The sequence below is a fragment of the Anolis sagrei genome, chromosome 6 (assembly GCF_037176765.1).
Source record: "Anolis sagrei isolate rAnoSag1 chromosome 6, rAnoSag1.mat, whole genome shotgun sequence".
NCBI classification, from domain to species: domain Eukaryota; kingdom Metazoa; phylum Chordata; class Lepidosauria; order Squamata; family Dactyloidae; genus Anolis; species Anolis sagrei.
This window is the reverse complement of record NC_090026.1, coordinates 18,874,428-18,899,127: the sequence shown is the minus strand read 5'-3', so window position 1 is coordinate 18,899,127 and position 24,700 is coordinate 18,874,428. Positions and strand designations below refer to the sequence as shown.

Genomic DNA, 24,700 nt, shown 5'->3' with positions numbered 1-24,700 from the left:
AAGCCATTGTTCCGCGTCCTAGTCTCCAAGGAAGCAGAAAACAAGCTTGCTCCCTCCTCCCTGTGGCTTCCTCTCACATATTTATACATGGCTATCATATCTCCTCTCAGCCTTCTCTTCTTCAGGCTAAACATGCCCAGTTCCCTAAGCCGCTCCTCATAGGGTTTGTTCTCCAGACCCTTGATCATTTTAGTCGCCCTCCTCTGGACACATTCCAGCTTGTCAATATCTCTCTTGAATTGTGGTGCCCAGAATTGGACACAATATTCCAGATGTGGTCTAACCAAAGCAGAATAGAGGGGTAGCATTACTTCCTTAGATGTAGACACTATGCTCCTAATGTCAAGGGGAAACCTTTACTTTACATGTGTACTCACTCAGATTCACAAATCTCTAACTCCCTTTAAACAGTTTTCCCTTCTAAATCCTGCCCCTTAGAAACCAATAGTGCTCAGTGTACTGTAATTTTTCTGGCCTCTTAAATGTCAAAGCATTTCCTGCAGCTGCCTTATTCCAGTGTCTCTTCAATACAGTATTTTGATAATGGATGTAATGATGAGCTATAACCTAGGAAAGATATTGTATTTGTATTCACGTCATAGATCCTGCGGTAATGACTTCTCTTTTACCATTGTTGAGATAGAATTAAACTAGCATACCATTTTTCTTTTGCTGTAATGCTTTATATTGCCTCTCAGTGCCTTATTAGCTGTACCCTGGTCTCCTTGAGCCAGCTCATCAGTATAGCTTTCCCAACTTGCTGCTTGTTTCCAGTTCAGTCTATGCAAACCAAGGCAAGCCTAATGTAGCTGCATTAGGAGAAATTTGTTCCTTAGTTTGCTGCTGCAACTAATCTCATGAACACAGGTTGGTCACAGTATATAACGGTTTCAACTCATAACGGCATTTTGAAGTTCATTGGTGTGGGGGTGGGGGGGAGTCACTTGGCAGTAACATCTCCCAATTTATAGCATAATATACTAAAACCACTCTTGTTATCATTTCCTATATACATTTTCAGCTCTAAGAGGAATGTCAGTTCCAGTTGCAGAATAATCTGTTGCAGAATAATTTCCAGACTTTTCAAGGTTACGTTCCTGTTATCTCTCCCTGCCCCCCCAAATCACTTCACAGCTTCAAAGTGATTTCAGAACCGTATCTGATGCCCATATTGAGGTTTCCCTGAATGCACCCAAGCCCGAGGTAGGCCTGTACCAGCCGTGTGATGGTACAGCTGTCCTTGTAGTCTTCCTAATGCTTGGTAGCCAGGGGAAGGGGTCATGCGTCCATGTGCTAGGTAGATGGGTGTCCTCGACTCATCTGGAGTATGGCCAGTCCCCCGTTGTTTCATCAGCTCCTTTGCTGGTGTGTCCTGGTAGCCCCACTTCTGCAGAAGATTTAAAAACAAAACAAACAAATTATATGGTTTAGGTATATAATTAAGTTGTGTCACAAAGCAATTTACTTTCCCAACCCAGTCTTCAGGAGAAATGGGGCCTAAAATATTTTATTTCCAGGATTTCAGTGGTATATAAACATGAGCCAACAATGTGAAGTGGCAGCTAAAAGAGCCAATGTAATTTTGGCCTGCATAAATAGGAGCATTGTGTCTAGATCCAGTGAAGTTATGCTACCCTTCTATTCTGCCTTGGTCAGACCACACCTGGAATACTGTGTCCAATTCTGGGCACTGCAATTTAAGGGAGATGTTGACTCTAAGTTGGAAAGTGTCCAGAGGAGGGTGACTAAAATGATCACGATTCTGGAGAAGAAGCCCTGTGAGGAACGGCTTAAAAGAGCTGGGCAGGTTTAGCCTGCAGAAGACAAAGCTGAGAGGAGACATTCTAGCCATGTATAAATGTGTGAGGGGAAGTCATAGGAAGGAGGAGCAAGCTTGTTTTCTGTGGCCCTGGAGACTAGGACACGGAGTAATGGCTTCAAACTACAGGAAAGGAGATTCCACCTGAATATTAGAAAGAACTTCCTAACTGTGAGAGCTGTTCTGCCCCGGAGTGTGGTGGAGGCTCCTTCTTTGGAGGCTTTTAAGCAGAGGCTGGATGGCCATCTGTTGGGGGTGCTTTGAATGTAATTTTCCTGCTTCAGGGCAGGGGGTTCGACTGGATGGCCTATAAGGTCTCTTCCAACTCTAGGATTCTATGACTATGGGTGGGACTGTACACAGTGAGGTCAGAGGGAAATTAAATGCAGACAATATTTACAGTAACCATTATAATACTGATGTTTTTAATACTGATCATTTAGTAATAGTGTAATTGTTATGGCCGGCCCTTTCTTCCTTTAGCTCCCCTCTGATCTTACTCTTACCCAGTCTTACATACCCCCTGTGTGTGTTTCTGTTGAGATACAAGCACATATTGTAATTCTGGATTATACTTCATGTCTAAGTAATAAATGGGACCCATAGTCTATAAAGCCTGAAGCTACATTACATTTGTTAGTCTTTGAGGTTCCACGAGTTTCTTTGGATTCCTCTACTTCCCTCCCCTGAAAGCAGATTAAAATGGTTTGCTTTAGAAACTGCAGCAAATGAAAATTGTGAAAGAACGGTAATAAGGGAGGATAAGAAAGAAAAGCCAAAGAGTGTGAAATTTAACTGGAGAAGCTGCTTCCAAGTAGGATTGCCTCCAGCTTGCTCATTTCCCTTGTACGCGTTAACAGCTGTGCTCCTGGCACTGAGAGACAGGAAGGGTGACACTTATCAGGTGGCGGCCTGCCACATAGGTGGCAATTCTATCTGATAAGTAGAAGGGATTGTCCTAGCCCAAGGCTTGTTGCTCTGGAGTTCTTCCTGCCCAGCATGGGTGTTGCCTTTATCAATATTGTCCTAAGGTGATGTCTTTTGCTGTTGGTCCAAGGTGGGAAGCTAAGAAAGGAAGCCTTCCCTACCTCTTCTGTTTGTCAGAAATCTCCAGGGTTATTGGTGAGGAAAATCTAACTATTCTGTGTCTCTTAGGCCTGTTGCCTCTGCTCTAACCTGTTTTGTAGCCAGGGACAACTGGTTGCCCTGTGACAACACAGGTGTACAGGAGCCAAGGATTAGCAACTACCAACCTGAGGTAGAAAATTAATGACACTCCACCCCATCCCATTTATTTTAGTAAATTTCATATGAGAAAAATTCTCAGGGGATTGAGCCCTTTGCATTTGGTCCGTTTTCCTGCTATCAATGTTAATGGTTCAGGCCCCGCCTATCTCCAAGATAGCATTTCCTCTAAGATCTTCCGGGGAGGCCCCCTTTCGCTCCCACCACTGTCACAAGTATGTTTGGTGGGGACGAGAGAGAGGGCCTTCTCAGTGGTGGCTCCTCGCCTCTGGGACGCCCTCCACAGGGAAATTAGACAGACCCCATCCCTCCCCTCCCTTTATAAGAGCTTGCAGACCTGGTGGTTTCAACAAGCCTTTGAGAATGACTAGTTCTAGCTCAGCCCTAGACATTGTTGAATATGGCCTTCTTCTTCGTACCAATTACTCAGGTCACTTCCTCTAATAGGCCCCGGAAATAAACAGCCATAGACCCTGCTATAGCACTGCACTTAATTCCTGGGCCCCTTAGGATTTTTGAGCTTGCACTAATCTCAGTCTAAGGTCTTTTAAATTGCCTTGAACAGGCAGGATTACTTTTAATATATATGTGTTATGGCAACAATTTTATGCTTATATTGTTTTGTTAATCTTATTGTTATGTTGTTTATTCTGTATGTATTGATAATGTTCCTTGGAAACTGGTCTGAGTCCCCCCGGGGAGATAGAGCGGTATATAAATAAAGTTTTATTATTATTATATCAAACCTGCCCTCTGACATAGCTGCATTCTGCCTTCTCTGGCCTACAGAAGATGTGACCAGCAGAGAGAAACAGAGGTAGCAGCCTTTATGCCAAAGAAAATGAGGCCAGTGCAAAATGAGTAACTAGTGGCTTTCTAAAGGGATCTTGAGACTAATGTAGAGAAAGAAGTTGTAGCATAACCATTTGCAGACTTCATCACATTTACTAAATTCCACTGAGTGCTACATTTAAAATCCGGGCGGCCACTCTTGTCATCACATTAGTTTGGCTTCAATTGTAGAATAGAGCATTCTTTGCGTATTGTAAGTGTGGGGGCCAGCATTCTTTTAAAACGTTTTATAAGGTGGTGGGGAACTGTATTTTTTGAAATCATCCGGTTTGTTTGGCTATTTCTGTAATGTAATGGCATTAGTTGTTCCCAGGTTACAATGAAATGTTTCCCCAATTTGTGGTAGGGGAAATTGAGGGAGGAGCCAAAAGTACCCTTGTTAGGAAAAGCATTACCGTTTGCTCACCGAGTTTTCACTTTGCCAGAACAAATTCATTTTTAAAAATAGCTTTTCCAGGTCCTTTTTCTTCCCTTCCCTTCCTTCTGTGATATGTCTGTGCCTTGTTTTGCTTGGGAAAATCGGGAGAGAAGGATTACTATTATTATGCCACACCTCCATGCTGCGCAGTCCTGGGAGTCATAGTTTCCCATGGTCCACACCCTTCACTATGGGGCAGCCAAGAGAATGCAGGATGGGGGGGGGGGGGGAGGGGGAGAGAGCATAGCTGCCTTCCTTCCCTCCCTCCCTGCTTCCTTGCTTCTGGAATTGAAGACACATAACAGCTGACATTTCAAAGAGAAGAGGTTTCTCTCTCTCAAAGAAGTGAGGGAGGGATGGTGGGCGGTGTCTAGTGATTAAAGTGTGATAGCAGATTTACTGAAAGAATGCTGAGTACCACGGAGTACCACAGATACATTTAACAGTGTGATAAAGGTAGGGAAATCATCCATTTCATTTAAAAACTGAAAAAAAAAGATTGAGCTCTACTCTTCCCTGCTTCAATGTGATAAAGTGGTTATTAGTCTACCTTCTGAGATACATGGAGTGAACTAGTCCCTAGGAACTGACCTTTATGAGCAGACTATGAATGGCCAACTGGAAACTGTCAGGATTATCATAGAATCATAGAATCAAAGAGTTGGAAGAGACCTCATGGGCCATCCAGTCCAACCCCCTGCCAAGAAGCAGGAATATTGCATTCAAATCACCCCTGACAAATGGCCATCCAGTCTCTGCTTAAAAGCTTCCAAAGAAGGAGCCTCCACCACACTCTTATCATTCCAGGTGGAGTCATAACACCAAGGTCTGCCACTTCATTCTCACATACAACACTTCTTTATTTTTTGGTAATAATACATATCCTTGTAATGATACTGTCATGGGTACACACGTGATACCACAATATGCCAGCATCTTCATGCCTGGCCTAGGACACTTCCTTACCTCCTATACCTAGAAATATCTCCTCTCCCAAGATACATTGATGATCTCTTCACATATTAACATATCTTTGAATTCTAGTGGCCTTCTAGATTTTGGCAGAATGAAACACCTGTCTACCCCACATAGAGTAGTCAGTGGCCTCAAATTATGGGATTTGTCATCTAGAAACATCTGAGAGGCCACAGGTTCCTCATTCTTAGGGTAGGGAGAAACATATGCGACATAAGGTTGCAGTCTTTTTTCAGTGGACTACCTTTTCTTCGGAACTGTAAACCCATTGACAAGTGGTCTGTCAGTGCAGCACAACAGACCAAAATAGGTTGGTACTATTGAAACTGGCAGAAAAGAAGCTGGACTTTGAGAAGACCCTATTCAAATGTTGTCTCACTAGGAAGCCTTGACCTTAGGAAATGAAAATGTATGTCTTTCTAACCCTGAGAGTTTTTATTTGGGGCTGAAATGAAGAGAATTTGGTTCTCACAGTTACCAAAATCCATAAGAAATCAATGTCAGTATTTCGGTTTCTGTATGAATTTAAATATAGAGTACAATATTAGAAGTATATGGCAAAATGTGTGTTTTTCCTGTTCTGAAAACATCCAGAACTCTTAGGAAAAGCCTTGGCTGTAGTCTGTCAGTAGTGTCCAACTAAAATTGCTGCTCCTTTCAGGGTGTGAATGCATTGGAATGTTAAATGTGACCTCCTGTACCAAACAGGATTAGAAAATATTGAAATTTGTGTTCCTATGGAAACCTAAATTACTACAGAAAATTCAATTCCCAAAGGAGTCAGAGTTTAAGGCACAACTCAAAGGGGAACGCATTGAAAACCAAATGTGTTTGTCTTACGGAAAGGAGCATGGGGGAGGAAATCAAATACCTCGGAGGAAAGTGTCTTGTGCACCTTTCTTTTCATGGTGACTATAAATTGAGCAGTGTGTATGAGAGAGAAAGAGGAAAGCAGGGGTGTGGGATGTTGGAGAAGAGTGCTTTCTGCAGGAAAGAAATGAGAATGGAACAGTAGCATGCCTCACAACAATCACATGCTTTCCAAGTAAGTCAAACCTGGGATGGGAGAGAATGGAGTAGGGGGACTGCTGAAGAAGGAGCTGAACCCTTCCCCCCAGAAGCCGTTTCTTCCCTCAGCAATTCCTCCCTCTCCTCCCAGTTGAATTTATTTTTGGTTTTTGAACACAGCTGGCAAAATAACAGAAAGAAAAGACTAGCAGGGGGGTTGCGTAGGAGAGGGTTAGCTTTCCCTCCCACCAACTGCTTCTCTTTACCACATGCCCCTCTCTTTTTGTTAGCTTTGCACAGTAGAAGCTGATTTAGAGAAGGAACTAGAACTGGGCATGGCAGCTGTGGCAGGAACAACCTCACATCCTTCTGCTAATGGAAGGGTATCACTTGACCAAGGGCTGGGTTTGGAAATGAGTCCAAAGGTGTCATAAAAACTGCCTATGGGAAAGGAGCAGTTTGACGTCCTAAGGATAAGGAAGCTGGGGAAATGAGGCCCACATTCCCTTGAAGCAAAGAAGCCCACAAGTTTTAGTGGACTTGGGCTGTGGCTAACTTCATTGCTGCCTTGCGTTGCATTGGCTTTTGTCCCAGTTTTGAAAGGCTGTGGGCTGACCAGCATAGGATTGGTGTATAAGCTAAGCTAAAGTTTAGTGACCCAGATTTTGAAGGGCCTGTAAGTACTATGTTTTAAAACAAAACCTCAAGTTTTCCTGTTAGAATAATAAATATTTAAAGATCAGTACTATGGGACTTTTAAAACATGTCATGGTTCATATCCCCCAACATTTTACAGATGAAAATCAGGAGATACATGGCCAAGCAATATGAGGGTATGGAAATGATGGCAAAAGTCAATAATGAGAAACTCACAGGCTAGGAAAGGCTGCAGCAGTTTGGTTTTGGCTTAGTCTAAGGCAGCATTTCTCAACCTGGGGGTCAGGACCCCTGGGAGGTGTCGCGAGGGGGGTGTCAGATAATCAGAAAACACAGTATTTTCTGTTGGTCATAGGGGTTCTGTGTGGGAAGTTTGGCCCAATTCTATTATGGGTATGGTTCAGAATGCTCTTTGATTGTAGGTTAACTATAAAACCCAGCAACTCCAACTCCAAAATGTCAAGGTCTATTTTCCCCAAAATCCCCCAGTGTTCACATTTGGGCAGATTGAGTATTGATGCCAAGTTTGTTCCAGATCCATCACAAATCCACCTACATCTAGTCCACAGTGCTGTCTAGATGTAGGTGAACTACAACTCCAAAACTCAAGGTCAATGCCCACCAAACCTTCCAGTATATTTTGTTGTTCATGGGAGTTCTGTGTGTCAAGTTTGGTTCAATTCAATCATTGGTGGAGTTCAGAATGCTCTTTGATTGTAGATGAACTATAATTCCCAGCAACTACAACTCCCCTACCCCACCAGTATTCAAATGTGGGTGTATCGGGTATTTGTGCCAAATTTGGTCCAGTGGATGAAAATACATCCTGCATATCAGATATTTACAATTCATAACAGTAGCATAATTACAGTCATGAAGTAGCAATGAAAATAATTTTATGGTTGGGGGTTACCACAACATGAGGAACTGTATTAAGGGGTCGCAGCATTAGGAAGGTTGAGAAACACTGGTCTAAGGGTAGAAATCTGTCTGTTCCTGTCCTTTTACCTTTTCTAAATCGCCAACTACTACTTTTGCATGTGGAACTCAGGCTTCTTCCACACTGCCCCTATATCCCAGGATCTGATCCCAGATTATCTGCTTTAAACTAGATTATATGAATCTCCACTGCCAGATTATCTGGGATAAGCAGATAATCTACAAGCGGATCCTGGAATATAGGGGCAGTGTGGAAGGGGTCTTAATCTCTAGCATAGTGGTTCTCAACCTGGGGTTCCCAGATGTTTTTGGCCTTCAACTCCCAGAAATCCTAACAGCTGGTAAACTGGCTGGAATTTCTGGGAGTTGTAGGCCAAAAACATCTGGGGACCCCAGGTTGAGAACCACTGCTCTAGCAACTGAAGTAAGCAAAGGATGAAACAGAAAAGTGGGAGGAAAGAGAAATTCTGAGGCATTTTAGAAGCAGTTGAAAATATGTGACAACAAGGATTAATTGAGACTTGTTTGAAACTACCCCTGGGTTCACGGCTTGCACATCAGATTCAGCGACTGTCTTGAGACCTGTTCGGTTTACAAGCGAATAAAAACTTTAGTCTAATGTGAGACACAGGCATTTCCTCAAGTCAGTCTGCTTTTGAGTAGGCATGCCAGCTTGCCTTTTCATACTGCAGACTGGAGTCCTTACTTATGAGTAAGCAAACCAGCTGTCAGATTCAAGTGCCAAACTTGCAGAGACACAAGGTTTTCCTGTGGCATTTTTTTCTGTCTGTCATTTCCCCCACTTCATAAATGACCAACAATAAAAAATATCATAGAGATGCAAGGAAATACTGTCCCACTAGAGCCCCCAACCAAAGCATTAATCTGCTGTCAGGTGCAAAGTGTGCTTCCTTCAGACATAGACTGGGATATTTCTAGGAAAAACTACAGCAGATATGCTCTTTCTGAGTTAGAGGCTAAATTCTAAGCAATCTGCATTATTTTGTTTTTTTTTAAAAAGTGTATGAGGTAGTAAACAAGCTTGCTACTTTTATCAAGGTTTTTAGAAAATTAGGGTTTGAATTCCTGCTCGCCCCTGGCAACACACTAGGTGATTCTTGGCAAGTCATATTCTCTTAATCTCTGATGAAGACAATGACAAATCTCAATTCCTGGTAAAAACCCAATGATAGGGTTGCTCTAAGTTGGAGTCCGCTTGAAGGCACATAACAAAAATATTGTTTTACAGGAAGTGAAACTGTATGGTTAATTATAATAATAATGATAGCATTTGCAATCTAATAACATCTGGAGAACCATCACTGGGCCAACTCTGCCTTCAACAGAGAAGAACTGGCTCCTGCTAAAAATATATATTTAAAAACTGCAGTTGCTTGGTGATGTCTCTAGCTTTCTCATCACTTTTAGGATACCCAATTTTCTAATTATTTCATTTTTTTCTTATTTCAAAGACTGAATCTGGAAGAACACTGGTGTTTTATCACACCAATTTTTATCATAACCTAAATTATGGCTAGGACTGAAGGCCCGGGAGATCCTTTGCACAGTTAAAGCTTGTGTGCCAGCTGCGACTATACTTTGAGAAGCCAGACTTAGCCACAGTGGTCTATGCCTTAGTTACATCAAGGTTGGATTACTGTAATGCACTCTACGTGGGGCTGCCTTTGAAGACTGCTCAGAAACTGTAATTGGTGTAAAGATTGGCAACAAGGCTACTAACTGCAGCCAGCCATAGAGAGCACACAATGTCCTTACTAAAGCAGCTCCATTGGTTGCCGATAAGTTTCCAGTCCCAATTCAAAGTGCAAGTTATCACCTATAAATCCCTAAACAGCTCAGGTTCTGCCTATCTTCATGACCGCATTCTCCTGTATGAAGTAGTACGGGCTCTAAGATCTGCCAGGAAGACCCTCCTCCTAGTCCCACCATTGTCACAAGAGCAGTTGGTGGGGATGAGGGAGAGGGCTTTATCGGTGGTGGCCCCATGGCTTTGGAATTCCCTCCCCAAGGAGATTAGACAGGTCCCCACACTGTCCTCCTTTCATAGGGACTTGAAGACGTGGTTCTTCAATCAAGCCTTTAAGAATGTTTAGTCCCTATTTGTCCTACACAGTAGTTGCACATCTTACATTTTGTCCCATACTGTCTCTCCATTACTGCAACTGGCACTTATTTTATTTCTAATATTTAGAGCTTGGCCATTATTACAGAAATGTACTGCCATGGTTAGAGGACCGCAGTCTGATTGAGTCTGAGTTGATGTTTTTATATGTGCATGCATGTGTTTTATTGTATTTTATTTTATATTGTGCTCACTCTTCTTTTTAGGCACTTTGTGCCATCTGTAAGCCGCCCCAAGTCCCTTTGGGGAGATGGTGGCAGGAAATAAGAATAAAATTATTATTATTATTATTATTATTATTATTATTTCACTTAGTTTCACTATAGAGATTTGAACATAGGTCTCTATTCTAATATCTTCTGTCCAGTTCACTATACTATCTCTCCCTTGTTCGCAGGGAGAGACAAAAAGCAATAATATTACTCTTCCCCCCTGACATCACTGACCAACATGCTGGCTGGGTGATTCAAGAGCTATAGTGGGAAAAAATGAAAGAACATTAGTAGAGAATGAGCTGATATTGTCTGCCTTTACCAAACTTTTTTTATTTATGAGCCAATGGCCATAAATTGCCATGGACCGATCACCACCTGATCAGATTTAGACTAACTGTGCCTTCTAACCTCCGCAGGGGTGGTGGACCCATTAGAATGGTCCGCCCCAGGAGACTTATGGATCCAAATGGTTTTCTGACGGCTCTTGGGGATTTTTCCACCTCCTTGGCAGGTGACTCTGTCGATGCCCTGGTCTCCTGCTGGAATAGTGAGTTGACCAGGGCAATTGACACAATCGCTCCGGAACGCCCCCTCTCGAGTAACCGAGCTAAACCAGCCCCTTGGTTTACTGAGGAGCTGGCAGCGATGAAGCGAAAGAAGAGGAGGCTAGAGTGTGTGTGGCGCCAGAACCCCACCAATCCAGCCCAAACACACCTGAATGCCTTTTTAAGGTCCTACGGTGTGGCAATAGCGGCAGCTCAAAAAACATCTATCACAGCCAATATTGCATCCGCGAAGAATCGTCCAGCGGAGCTCTTCCGAGTTGTCAGGGGCCTGTTAAACCCGCCAAAATGCGAGACCCCAGACAACTCGGTGGCTCGCTGTGAAGCATTTGCTCGATTCTTCACGGATAAAATTGAGCGGATTCGGTCAGGCTTTGACGTCATGTTAACGGCAGTCTCTGGGGATGTAACGAGAACATCTGCTTGTCCAGTTTTGTTGGATTCGTTTCAATTGGTTCAGCTTGGGGATGTGGACAGGATCCTTGGAGAGGTGCGACCCACCACATGCATCCTAGACCCCTGCCCATCCTGGCTAATAAAAGAAGCCAGAGGGGGTTTGGCAGAGTGGGTGAAGGTGATGGTTAACACCTCCTTACAGGAAGGAAAATTTCCAGCGAGCCTAAAACAGGCTGTTATAAAACCGCTGTTGAAGAAACCATCACTGGATCCCACTCAATTTGACAACTATCGGCCAGTTTCCAATCTCCCCTACTTGGGCAAAGTCATGGAACGTGTGGTGGCAGCACAACTCCAGGGGTTTCTGGTAGACACTGATTATCTAGATCCGGCACAGTCTGGCTTTAGGCCGGGACATGGAACTGAGACAGCCTTGGTCGCCTTGGTAGATGATCTGCGCAGGGAGCTAGACAGGGGGAGTGTGTCCCTGTTAGTTCTGCTGGACCTCTCAGCGGCCTTCGATACCGTCGATCACGGTATCCTTCTGGGGCGCCTCATGGACATGGGGCTCGGAGGCACTGCTCTGCAGTGGCTCCGATCCTTCCTTGAGGGTCGATCCCAGAAGGTGTTACTGGGTGACACCTGTTCGGCCCCACAACCGTTGTTGTGTGGAGTCCCACAGGGTTCTATTCTGTCCCCGATGTTATTTAACATCTACATGAAGCCGCTGGGGGAGATCATTCGGAGTTTCGGACTAAGATGTTATCTCTATGCAGATGATGTCCAAATCTGTCACTCCTTCCCACCTGTCACCAAGGAGGCTGTCCAGACCTTGAACCGGTGCTTGGCTGCTGTGTCGGACTGGATGAGAGCTAACAAATTGAAATTGAATCCAGACAAGACAGAGGTCCTACTGGTCAGTCGTAAGGCCGAACAGGGTATAGGGTTACAGCCTGTGTTAGATGGGGTTACACTCCCCCTGAGGACGCAGGTTCGCAGCTTGGGAGTGATCCTGGACTCACCGCTGAGCCTGGAACCCCAGGTCTCAGCGGTGGCCGGGAGAGCTTTTGCACAATTAAAACTTGTGCGCCAGCTGCGCCCGTACCTTGGGAAGTCGGACTTGGCCACGGTGGTCCACGCTCTACGTCCCACCTCGGAATCTAAGATCCTCTGGGGAGGCCCTGCTCGCGACCCCGCCTCTTTCACAAGTGAGATTGGCGGGGACGGGGAGCAGGGCCTTCTCGGTGGTGGCCCCCCGCCTGTGGAACTCGCTCCCCGGGGAGATTAGATCGGCAACGTCCCTTCTCTCATTTAGGAAGAGGCTGAAGACCTGGATGTGGGACCAGGCGTTTGGACACTCAGTTAAAGAAAGACTTGATGATGAGCTGGAACTGGACAAGAGGATTTACGGAACCCCGAACTCTGAGCTCAGGATTAGCCTACTATTGTGTTTATGGTGTTACTATGTATTGATGATTTAATTTAATTTGTAATTGCTTAATTGTTTTTATATATGTATGTATATGTGATAAGGCATCGAATTGTGCCTTTCTCTGTAAGCCGCCCTGAGTCCCCCCTAGGGGGTGAGAAGGGCGGGGTAAAAGTGACGGAAATAAATAAATAAATAAAATTTTGATTGTGGGATTCTGGGAACTGTAGTTGAGAAAGAAAAATTGCTAAGCTCTGCAGAGATCAGGAGCTGAAGATTCACTGGGAAGAAAAGGAATTGGCAGCTGGAGCAGCTGATACTGGGGACAAGAAGGCTGGGGTCTGTAAAAGGAATCATTGTGAATAAGGTGAGCAATGCTTACCTTGGCATCCTCGGGTGAGTCTGTCCCATTCCATCCCCATCCTGTTGCGCTGGATCCGGAGAGTCGGCTGAGGTCCCACAGTGACTTACTTGGACGGGCCCCTGTGGTTTTGGCTACCGAGAGCCGATTCCGTTGTACATTCCTAAGAATATCACTTAGAGCGTTGTGTCCTTCAGGAGTGCCCTGCTGGCCTCCTCCAGATATATCCTTGCCACGCCATGCTGCAAGTCGGTTTCGGATAGATACCTCAGGAGATGCAACAGGTAGCATAGGATCTTCGGCTGTAGCTGGTGAGGCTAATACAAGATCCCACTCACCAGCACGACTTTTGGCCACAGGTTGAGGGGCCACGGAGCGCCGTTCTGCAATACGATTGGATATCTGCACCCCATCCAAGACACTGATGAATGGAGCTGCATCTGGACCATTGGGGGTTGGCAATGGAGTTGTGGATGCGGGCTGAGTCCGAGGTGACACCTCCAGAGTTGGCAAGGGACAGGAGGCAGCATACAAGGTTCGAAATTCCCGATCAAAGGCTTCTGTCACTTCTCCTGTAAGCCGTGTGACAAGTTGGCGGTTCAAGCGGGAATCAGTCCATGTGAAGCTGTTGAGGAGAACAAAATGATCAGAGCTTCAGAAAGTCCCTTATTTGGAGTACAGCTCCCCAAATTCTCCAGTGTGGCCATTAGCTATCAAATAAGAAGCTTGATAATGGCAGATAAAGGCAGATCATCCATTAATATCTTCTCCAGGATAAACTCCAGGATATTTCAGCTTTAATCATGCCTGTGGGATTCTGGGACCTGTAGTCCATATAAGGAACTTTTCCTTAGTCTGGCACAGAATTTTATCTGTGTGTTCCATACAGTTTAGTCACTAACCCTTTAATGGAAACTGCTTCCTTTTGTATGTACCCTGAATCTTGTAATTTTTCATCCTCTTCTGAAAATAAGGGTAAAAGGCAGATCATCCATTAATATCTTCTCCAGGATAAACTCCAGGATATTTCAGCTTTAATCATGCCTGTGGGATTCTGGGACCTGTAGTCCATATAAGGAACTTTTCCTTAGTCTGGCACAGAATTTTATCTGTGTGTTCCATACAGTTTAGTCACTAACCCTTTAATGGAAACTGCATCCTTTTGTATGTACCCTGAATCTTGTAATTTTTCATCCTCTTCTGAAAATAAGGGTAAAAGGACCACCATATTCCAAAAATATAACAGCTAAACCATAATTGCCATAAATACTCAATGGCTGCTTACTTGAATATAGAGCTCAAGCTGGAAGTGGCCAAATGGTATATCTGGAATACAAACCTCTCTTTCCATCGCAGTTTTCAAATTAAGTATTTCAAGACGTTCTGGAACTTGAAGTTTGAAATTTCTGAGATCCTACGAACTGCAGTTTTTGAGAAGAACTAAAGACTGTTCAATGAGCTGAGTTATACTGAGTAATAGGGTAGTTGGTCACACTTATATCTGGTGTGCAAGAAAATAGTTCAGTGCTAATAGGCAAGATATGGTTACTTGAGAGTGTAGCCTCCTTTTTGTGTGTGTTAGGAGCAACTTGAGAAAATGCAAGTTTCTGTTGTGAGAGAATTGGCCGTCTGCAAGGACGTTGCCCAGGGGACACCCGGATGTTTGATGTTTAACCATCCTTGTGGGAGGATTCTCTCATGTCCCCACATGGGAGCTGGAGCTGACAAAGGGAGCTCAGCCTGCTCTCCCCAGATTCGAACCGCAGACCTGTCAGTCAGCAGTCCTGCCGGCACAAGGATTTAACCCACTGCAGCACTGGGGGCTCCTAAAAGTCCCTTAGAGAAAGACGCATAATGTAAATAATACTACAGTGCTCCATGCAGTTGGAAGTGGCACGATCACTTTTAAAAGTTGCTTCACCACTCAAGCTAGACAATAAGCACATATTAACTATTCTCCCTTAAGTGGTGAAAGATATTTATTTGCCCTATAATGTGCTGTCACCTCTCGATGTCGTACATTCCAGTGTGTTTTGTGATGATTAGTCATCAGAAGGTAAACACGGGCTTCATCTGGAAGTCTGACTATTGAGGTATGCATTTATAAGGAAAACCCATTGTTCATCCGGGTGAGGGAAAATGCTAATTGTTAGGAATACACAGTCTTCTTAACATTACCATAACCTTAAGTTTACCATAGTTTTCTGCATGCTGGAAATTTTTCTGTATAGTCGAGGGGTTTAAATTCTGAAATTTCTATTCCAGGGTAGGAATCAGTTTATAGAGCGCCAAATTATTTGAATGGGGAATAGGATGCATAACAGATTTGGGCCAAGTCACTATGTTTAAACATTTGAAAGGATGTCATAAGGAAGAGGAAGCAGGCTTGTTTTCTGCTGCCCTGGAGACTAGCATTCAGAGTAATGGGTTCAAATTACAGGAAAGAAGATTCCACCTGAACATTAAGAAGAACTGCCTCAGAGTAAAAGCCGCCTCCTTTGGAGGCTTTTAAATAGAGGCAGGATGGCCATCTGTCGGAGGTGCTTTGAGTGTGCTTTTCCTGCATGGCAGGGGGCTGGACTGGATGGCCTATGTGGTCTTTTCCAATTCTATGATTCTACTAGCCATCCTCTGCCACCCATTGCTGTGGCCCAGTCTGTGTATATGTGTTTGCGTGTCTATATATGTGGTTTTGTGCATGCGTTGTAATGTAATTTCTATTTGTTGGCTTTTGAAGTCCCTTCTGCTGTCTTTTTCAGTGTTTTTATGAGTGATGGTCACTCGTTGGCCTGATAGGTGCATTGTGTCCAAATTTGGTGTCAATTCACCCAGTAGTTTTTGCGTTATGTTAATCCCACAAACAAACATTACATTTTTATTTATATAGATGATTCATCATTTTCTCATTCCATCTCAGATGTGTTGTAGTGCATGAAGACAACCATTTTCCTCATAAACTAACTGTAAGAGAAGTATCAGATTCCATCATGATGGTCTCTGATATGTTAGGAGTTGTAGTAAAATACATCTACAAGGCACTAAGTTGGAAGGGACTGATTCATATGACTTGTGTCCTGTCTGACTTTTAAGGATGGCCATATAGCTAGAATTTCATACTTGATCTCTACAACAACCCTGTAAGATTGAGAGGCAAACCCTTGAGCTGAGTAAGGAAAATTTCAAAACAGATGCTTCTTATATTTATACCAAACAACCAGTCATTATTACTCGCTTCTGCAGAAAGAACTACAACAAGGAATACAGAAAATAAAAGAGAGAGGAGACAAAGAAGGATATAAGGATCCTCCAGGTGGAACAAATGTTATAATATTTATCACTGTAGTTACTGGTTTTGTTTATTTCAAAATCCAAACAACATTTCTGTTGTCCTGGATTATTTTGTAGCAATCCCTCATACTAGCTTCACAGGTGGTCCTGTCTCTCTCCAGATGGCCAAAGTATTGGGAAATGCCAGGCTTTGTTTCTGTACAAACTGATTTTAATTTCTGATATCCCAATGACATTTAATTGGTTTTCATGTATTTCCAGTAAACACTTGATACTACTAAAAAAAATTCCCCATTTTCCAGTTAGCTTGATTTTTTTTAACCTAGTTCATTCCATAATGAAAATACGGTAGTTGGTGCTTGTCGGTGTGTTTTACTGTTGCAGAGGAGCTCCTGGTGGCACAATGGGTTAAACCCTTGTGCAACCAGGACTGTTGACCAAAAAGTTGGTGGTTTGAATCCAGGGAGCGGAATGAACTCCCGTCCATCAGCTCCAGCTTCTCATAGGACATGAGAGAAGCCTCCCACACAGGATGGTAAAACACATGTGTGTCTCTTGGGCAATGTCTTCTGTGTTTTTCAGTGTTTTTATTATGAGTGATGGTCACTCATTGGCCTGATAGGTGCATTGTGTCCAAATTTGGTGTCAATTCGTCCAGTGGTTTTTGAGTTATGTTAGTCCCTCAAACAAACATTACATTTTTATTTATATAGATAAGACTCTACCACGCTCCAAGGCAGTGTATTCCACTGCTGAACGGCTCTTACTGACAGGATGTTCTTCCTAATGTTTTGATGGAATCTTCTTTCCTGCCATTGGAATCCATTGCTCCATTGTGTCCTACTTTCCAGAGCATCATTACACAAACTCGCCCCCTTCCTCAATGTGATATATGTCGTGTGCCAAACTCCATGTTTGTGTTCTTCAACTCATTATGTGGAGCCCCGGTGGTGCAATGGGTTAAACTGTTGTGCCGGCAGGACTGAAGACCGGCAGGTCTGGGGAGAGCGTGGATGAGCTCCCTCTGTCAGCTCCAGCTCCCCATGCGGGGACATGAGAGAAGCCTCCCATAAGGATGCTAAAACATCTGGGTGTCCCCGGGGCAACGTCCTTGCAAACAGCCAATTCTCTGACAACAGAAGCACCAGAAGTGACTTGCAGTTTCTCAAGTTGCTCCTGACACACACACAAAACTGTCTCAGAACTAGTAAAGAATAAAGACAAGTAAACACAGTTAGGATATAGATTCAACAGAGGTCAAACAAGTAAAAGAGGAAAGTTAGCATTTAAAAACAAATGATCCTCATACTGAACTAGTGTGTTTGCTAAAGCACTTTTAGTCTTAAATAATATTTTGAAAACTTGAGAAGAAATAGGAGCAAATCAGTTTCTGGAATGTTATATTATACATGAAATAAAGATGTCAGAACAACAAAACCTGTGAATGCGCAGGTACAATAAAATAATTGACATTTTCAGGAAGTCTGGTTGAGCCCACTTATCCTTGATTTTTTTTTAAATTCTGAGACATATCAAAACAAAAAGGTATTCCTTTTTTCTTTCTCTCTGTTAATTTTCTATGTTCTATTGCTATAGTGAAGTGACATTTATGCACTATAATGCCTTTTAAAAATTCAGAGAGGAAAACAAACCATAAGACACCATAGCAAAGCACCTACAGCCTGCTTTTAAAAAGACCTGAAAGCATCTGTACAGTTTCAAGAAACAAAGACAAACAGAAACCAATGAAATGAGTTGATGTGGAGACAACAACAACAAAGAATGCTCAAGAACGCACACTTCTTGAAGACCAATCTGGGAGGACTTTAAAAGCCATGCAAAACAGATTTTATGTATAGTGTGGAAACAATGGCTGTTTTTCTCTCTCTTGCCTAACACCTGAACTCTATATTTACTTTCTGAGTGGTAATATGCTCAAGATAAATAATAATAATGCACAGTTAATTTGCCATCTCTTTTTAAAACACAAGAAGGGAACCTTGACCAACATTACAAACTCTTCCAATGTAGAAGTCAGAAAAGTGCTTCCTTATGGGTTGTTGAATTCTTCACTGTTAGCTGTGCTAACCTAGACTGCTATAAGATCTCATCAAACAATATATGGAAACCTACACAATTCCTTCACATTGAGTCTGGAATCAATGCTTTTTGGCAGTGACTCCCAGAAATCATTTGCTAGTGTGGCCAGTAGCTAAATGGAATCTTTAAGTTCAGAAAGAGCATTTCTCCCAGTCCCAGTTGATGTCATGCTGGTGGGCTTCCCAGGAAAATCTGGCCTTCCACTGTGGGAAACAGGATGTGGAGTTACCTGGAATGTTAATGTGATCTGTCAAGACCTATCTTCTGACAGAGGATTAATTAAGCCAACCATCTGGTTTAATGGTTAATCCATCCATTGTTAACTTGTCGCACCTTTTATGAGTCATTGGACCTCTTTCCCACCTAACTTCCAACATCTTCAGTATTTCTCCAGAAGGCAGATTTAGTGGTCATCCGTGCAATTCCAAACTGCAGTCCATTCTGTAGCAGAGTCACAAAATGGCTTGAAAAATTACTTATTTAGACAACTCTCAGAATCTCTGAGCCACCATGACCGCTGGCTATGTTGACTGGGGACTTTGAGAGCTGGAGTCCAAAGAAGTAATTTTTCTAAGCTCTGGTTAAGAGAGGAAGCATCAGTAGATAACCCATAAAACAATAGGGCAGACACTGGATTTTCTCCTCTTTTTAATGTTGTGGTCCAAATCATAAAATATTTAGAGATGAAATGGCTTGGAGGTCATCCAGTCCAATGTACTGATCAGGACAGGATCCATGCACCATGCAACCACTTTATTCCTGACAGTGGCCAGATAGCCTGTGCTTAAATGTTTCCAGGAGGAGATCCTGCTTCCCCTCAAGGTAATATATATGCCATTGATCATTAGGAAGTTTTTCCTAATGCTTAACTAACATTTGTTTCCCTGCATTTCCACTCACAATTCTAGCCCTACCCTAAGCAACAGAGAACTAGCCCTATTTCATCTTGTGTACAATAGATATTCAGAGACAAAGAATAGTTCTCCTGCCTGAGGCTGAACAGATCCATCACTTTTAACTGTTCTTCACAGGACTTACTTTGTTTCTGTAGAATCACATAACTTTCCTTGGCACAATTAAATTTTCTAAGAAGAAAAAGAGGTGTACTTTTAAAAGAATGGGACAACCAGAGGCTGTTTTGCCAGTTATAAGATAGCTGTTCAGTATACCTGCATACTAGTTCCACAACACACTCTGAATACTCTCACTTTCCAATTGCAATACTTTATGCTCTCTCCTTTACTGAAATTTGACAAAGATCTCCAAGTCATTATTAACAAAGCCTGATTATGGTTTGTCATGCTTGTCAGAGTTGGCAAACTTTGGTTTGCTACTGTTCCTCAAAGGACAGCAAACCCAAATAAAACAAAATCAGTGGAATTTCTGCCCATAGTTACAGCCAATTATATTTATCCAGAAAGTGATACATCACTCAAATAACATGCTAAACAAGAAGAAAACAACAGGGAAGGAGTGCTAATGCAATTTAAAGATATTTGGCTGTTCAAATTACAGTTTGTGTTTTGATCTTGGTTAGGACAAACTACAATTTAATATAAAGTGTGAAATGGACTGCTTTCCTAGAGCCAAAGTACATGTCACACAAATAGATGGGACTGTATCCTAGCAGCCATTCTGAAAGAAAGAAGCAAGGAATGCATTTTTCCTGCTTCTTGGCAGGGGGTTGGACTGGATGGCCCATGAGGTCTCTTCCAACTCTATGATTCTAGGAAGAGCAAGTAATGGGGAGTGGGCACTGAACAGTTCCTTGCTCATTTTCCTACTTTCAAATTCACATGCATTGGGATGGATATTCCCTACACTGTACCCGCTATCTGCAACATGTGTCAATAATTGTTTCATATACCTCTAGAGAGAACTCTTGTTTCAGAAATAAAATTGTGTCACAAGAGGAAAATACAATAATTAAAATCTATGATTATGTAATCAATGCAAACTGGAACAGTTATGCAGGCTGGCTTGGATACTTTTATTCAGCCACATTTTCCTTTTTCTAAGCCAGTGGTTCCCAACCTTTTTTTGACCAGAGTCCACTTTGACCAGGGACCACTCTCCAACATTAGTACCAAAAGAGTTATGAATCAGCTTTTGGTCAACTTTAGATTTGGTTTGGTTATTTGTGGTGCTGATTCAGAAAATTGCATTAGATAGACCACATCAGCTCTAGTTTCTGATACAGGACATATGCTATCCAGTAGCTGCCATCTGTTCACCCACAGAAACCATATTTAATAAGCCTTGGCACTATAAGAGGGTTTTGCAAGACCAGTCGTTCTCATTGCAATGGTGTAGTAACGATGAGGCCGTGGACCATATTTTAGTTTTTGCGGACCACTGGTGGTCCACGGACCACAGGTTGAGAACCACTGTTCTAAACAGTTATTGTTAATTTAGGTTTGGGTAAACATGGAACTGTACAGTTAAAGGAACTCCAAAGATCATTGTCAGAACCATGGCACACAAAAGTTAATAGCTACTGGGTAATGTGGACAAGTCACACTTTTAGCCTCAGAGGAAAGCAAAAGTACCTCCTCTGCCCCAAACAAATATCACCAATAAAACCCCATGATAGGCTCAGCTTTGAGTCACCTAAGTTGAAACTCCTTGAAAGCAAACAACAATAAGTATGTGTGAATACACACACACACACACACAAATAATTTGCTTAAGTCAAAAGGCCTCTTAAAGGGCCATAACCATGATCTAACATGTCCATGTGTTTGAAAAAACAGTTACTCAAACTTCCACCACCATCACAAACAACACTCATGAGTATATTGGAGAAAAATCTGATCTCAGTGTTAAAGCACCTGCTTGGCTTAAGAAAGTTGTAGTTTCCCCCCTGGCATACTCAGTGTAAAGAATCAGAGATAGTAGGAATGGAATTCTTGGTTAGTGTCATTCTAGTGAGAAGCAATGAGTAACTTTGGCAATTTTCTTCCAAATGTGAGATCACCAACGTCAGAGTTTGGATTAAAACACCGAGACAACAATATGCATTCAAAGTAGTAAATGACCAGCTGGCAGGAAAAGTGAAGAAACTTACAGGCAAAACACTAAGAAGTCTTTCTAGGATTATTGTGGGGCTGTATGATTCATTGCTATCCGAAAGCGACAAGGAGAAATTGTGCCTGAACTTGGGAGACAGTAGAGGTGGCATCATTCCACACAGCAATCTGCTGCAGCCTTCACAAGGGAACAAACTGTAATGTCTTAATGGATGCAGAAGACCTAGCCATAAACACGGGATCTGCATGTTCAGGATGAACTGTGCTGTTAGCTGGAGTATCCTAGGTTGTTTTTATCCTTAAGAGTGTTAATGGAAATATTATTTAACTATCATCTTCTTCAACCTCCTCAATAATGAATTAATATATGGAAGCAACAAAATACACGCAGTTACCGTTTATGTGAAGAGTGCAGAAAAAAAAGCTTAGCCTAAAAGTCCAAGTCAATTTTGGGGATGCTCTCAGGGGTAGAGTCTATAGATAGGCAGAACCAAAGGAAAATGGTGGGACTAAATATTTTAATATAGCAGTATATTCTTATTGCCAGCAGCTAAGCGCTGGAAGAAAGAAAATAAATCTTTTGCAGTTGGAATAGATATATTAGGCAGCCCCCAAGTTACGATCAAAATAGGTTCTGTAAGTTTAATTTGTTTGTACGTCAGGTTTAATTTGTTTGTACATTTTTCAAGTGTCACTCCAGCTATCTATATCTAATCTAAGCCTTGGATAGAAAGGGATAACACCCCTGTGGTGCTTGTTCTACTGTCTGTGCCCCTGTTCAGAAGATTTCACCTCACTTTCCATCCCTGTGAGAATTGGATTTTGAAACATTTCGCTTGTTGTGGAAACAAGGATTGATGAGAAAGCTTCAGTTGAGACACCCTTTTTCATGATCACCCTTCCAGGAGTGAATTTCCCTTCCTAGGGCCAAATTTCTCTCACTTTTCTGTTGTCTCACCCCTGTTCTTAATTATGAGTTGTTTGTAAGTTGGATGTTTGTAACTCAGGGACAGTCTGTATAGGGAGGCATGGGAGCCACTAAACAATGGGAAAGAGGAATGATCATCTGGCGATTGCTGGAGGACCAGACTATGACTTGAGTTTGCCTGTTCCCACGTTACTTGATAGTAAAAGCTGTGATTTGTGGGGTGGAACACAACATCACACCACAGTCCCAAGGATTCAGCATTTAAGGAAAAATGCCACAGACTTTATTCTTTTTTTTTTTTTAAATTATTACTCTTGTTAAATCAAATGAAGCCCAGCAGAAGAACGAAGATGAAGGCAAGCAGCAGAAAGTGAGAAGGTTTTGTTATGGGCTCCGCTGTGTTGCACAATGGTCCATTACAGCAGATGGTAACCAAGCTGTAGGTGATCCCCATGTAGGCCACAGGCTGCTCTTTCCCACAGTTGATGGCACGGGTACAGCCCTTGTTGTGAACCATTGGAACCCCCAAGGCAACTCCTTCACCCACAAAGCAGTCTTGATCTTCTTCACAAATCATCCTTGTAGCGGGGCATTTGGCTGAGGGAGCGATATCACAGTAGTAGCAGTCCTTGGAAAAAACAGAGGGCAACACACAGACTAGAAGACATACAAGACCTAAGCACAAAGGATGCGTCATTACACGGTGGAGGAAAACTGCCTGTTCTTTCTTCTTCTGAAATCACAGAGGAATGGTATGAGCATGTAGGTGTTTGCAACCACTTAGAATCCTCTCCACTAGATGATATATTATTGCTGTTATTTGAAAAGGAGATACTTGTTTTCCAATTTCCACAGTCTTTTCACTTGAATTATAGAGTCCAGGGCTTCAGAACTAGATCAGCTTCCCCTTTTTCAAGTCCGGTTTTCAATTAAAATAAATGGTTTCAGTTTCCTGATGCAGAAAAAAATCTTAATATTAGAACTTTACTTTCCAAAATATTAGATTTATATTTCCTCTTTCCTCACAGAAAAAATTTAATTGCTGAACTAGGGTTTCTTATAACTCTTTGTTACTGTAGCTGGGTCCAGCTTAAATAATGCAAAAGTAGCTTTCTTACATTTGGTAGGTGTCTCTTCTCCTACAGCTATAAGTACTTCGGAGATCAGAGGGCAGTTGGCTATAGAAGTGAGAAAGGCCTTCAGCTCAATCAGTGGTCTCAAGAAGACAGCTTCGCAGACAACATTTAAAAAACTTGGATTTTTCTGTTGTATAAATGTAAGTCCTCTTAAAAATGAATTCAGAACTCAAAAGCCTTTGAATGTGGCAAGCCTCCAGGGGGAGATACTGCCACAAAGCTTCAGAACATATCTTTTGGCAGATCTACATAGACTTCCCAGGAAGTCAATGAGAACCAAGTTTTCTTGGGCTCCAGTAGGACAGGCCTAGTTGATTTGGTATACCAGATTCCCGAAGTTCTTGTTTCTGGGTTTTTGTGTCTTCGTAGCGCGTGTTACAGACAGGCAATCTCCAACCTTGTAAGTCCACCCAGGAGATAAAATGAGCTCCAACCTCTGGCTCCATAGAACCTCTGCACAATGTCTGCTTTTGCAGTGAGATCACAATGGATGCTAAAAGCTCATTGGCAGAGTCCACTGAGGACTTCTAATTTAAGCTGCCAGACAAAGAAGGGACCGATACCATTTCAGTGATGTCACAGAAGGAAGGAAGAACAATAAAAGTGTGAGGCCATCACCAAGCATGAAAAAGGGAAAAAATACCGAGCTTCAGGGAAACTGAGAAGAATACAGAGTAGTAGAGTATGCTATGGATGAAAACAAAAAGAACTAATATCTGCAGAAACTCAACTGGTCTTTGTGTTCCCTCCCTATGTTATCAAACATAGGGCCCTCCAACCCAAAAGATTTATAGTTTTCCAAGGGCAAGAAGCCAAAATAAGATAAAGTTTCTGCACACATGAAGTCTTCCCAACTCTGCAGTGGACCAGTAACAGCTCATTCTCCCCAGAAGGTCCATTTTTCTATTTTTATACTTTTTGATGCAGCTCTTTAATTTACGCTGGTCTGGATCAGCACATATTTGGAGGGAGCCTGGTCTTCCTAAATGTGTGTTGGCTAAATTTGAGCACCTATCTCATGGAGCTGAGTCCACCTAGAGACTCCCTCGTTGGATCCGGGGATCTTTTATTTCCTCCAGGTTCCTACTCTGTACTTCTCTTATGGCATCCAGGCTTTTTAATTTGTGCTACTCTGAATCAGCTGGAAGTCTTGCTAGGGCCAACAAAACATCCAGTTTACCGTAAGGAAACATTTATTT

At 42.6% G+C, this 24,700-nt stretch overlaps 2 protein-coding genes across 2 annotated transcripts in view; both read right to left on the bottom strand.

Moving 5' to 3' along the window:
- Nucleotides 1-220: 220 nt before the first annotated feature.
- The window catches only part of FAM83E (family with sequence similarity 83 member E), a 40,217-nt gene continuing 15,737 nt past the window's right edge, over nt 221-24,700 (bottom strand). Inside the window, exons 5-6 of the mRNA XM_060780385.2 lie at nt 13,042-13,645; nt 221-1,387 (exon numbers count right to left, since the gene is read on the bottom strand). Coding sequence (XP_060636368.2) covers nt 1,148-1,387; nt 13,042-13,645 — 844 coding nt within the window. The 3' untranslated portion in view covers nt 221-1,147. The remainder of the gene's footprint in view (nt 1,388-13,041; nt 13,646-24,700) is intronic.
- Nucleotides 22,688-23,062, bottom strand: SPACA4 (sperm acrosome associated 4). Its single transcript, XM_060783064.2, has one exon. The coding sequence runs from the start codon at nt 23,060-23,062 to the stop codon at nt 22,688-22,690; it is 375 nt and encodes a 124-aa protein (XP_060639047.2).

Excerpts from the sequence above, each read along its gene's own strand:
- SPACA4 (XM_060783064.2), bottom strand. The coding sequence starts at position 23,062 with ATGACGCATCCTTTGTGCTTAGGTCTTGTATGTCTTCTAGTCTGTGTG.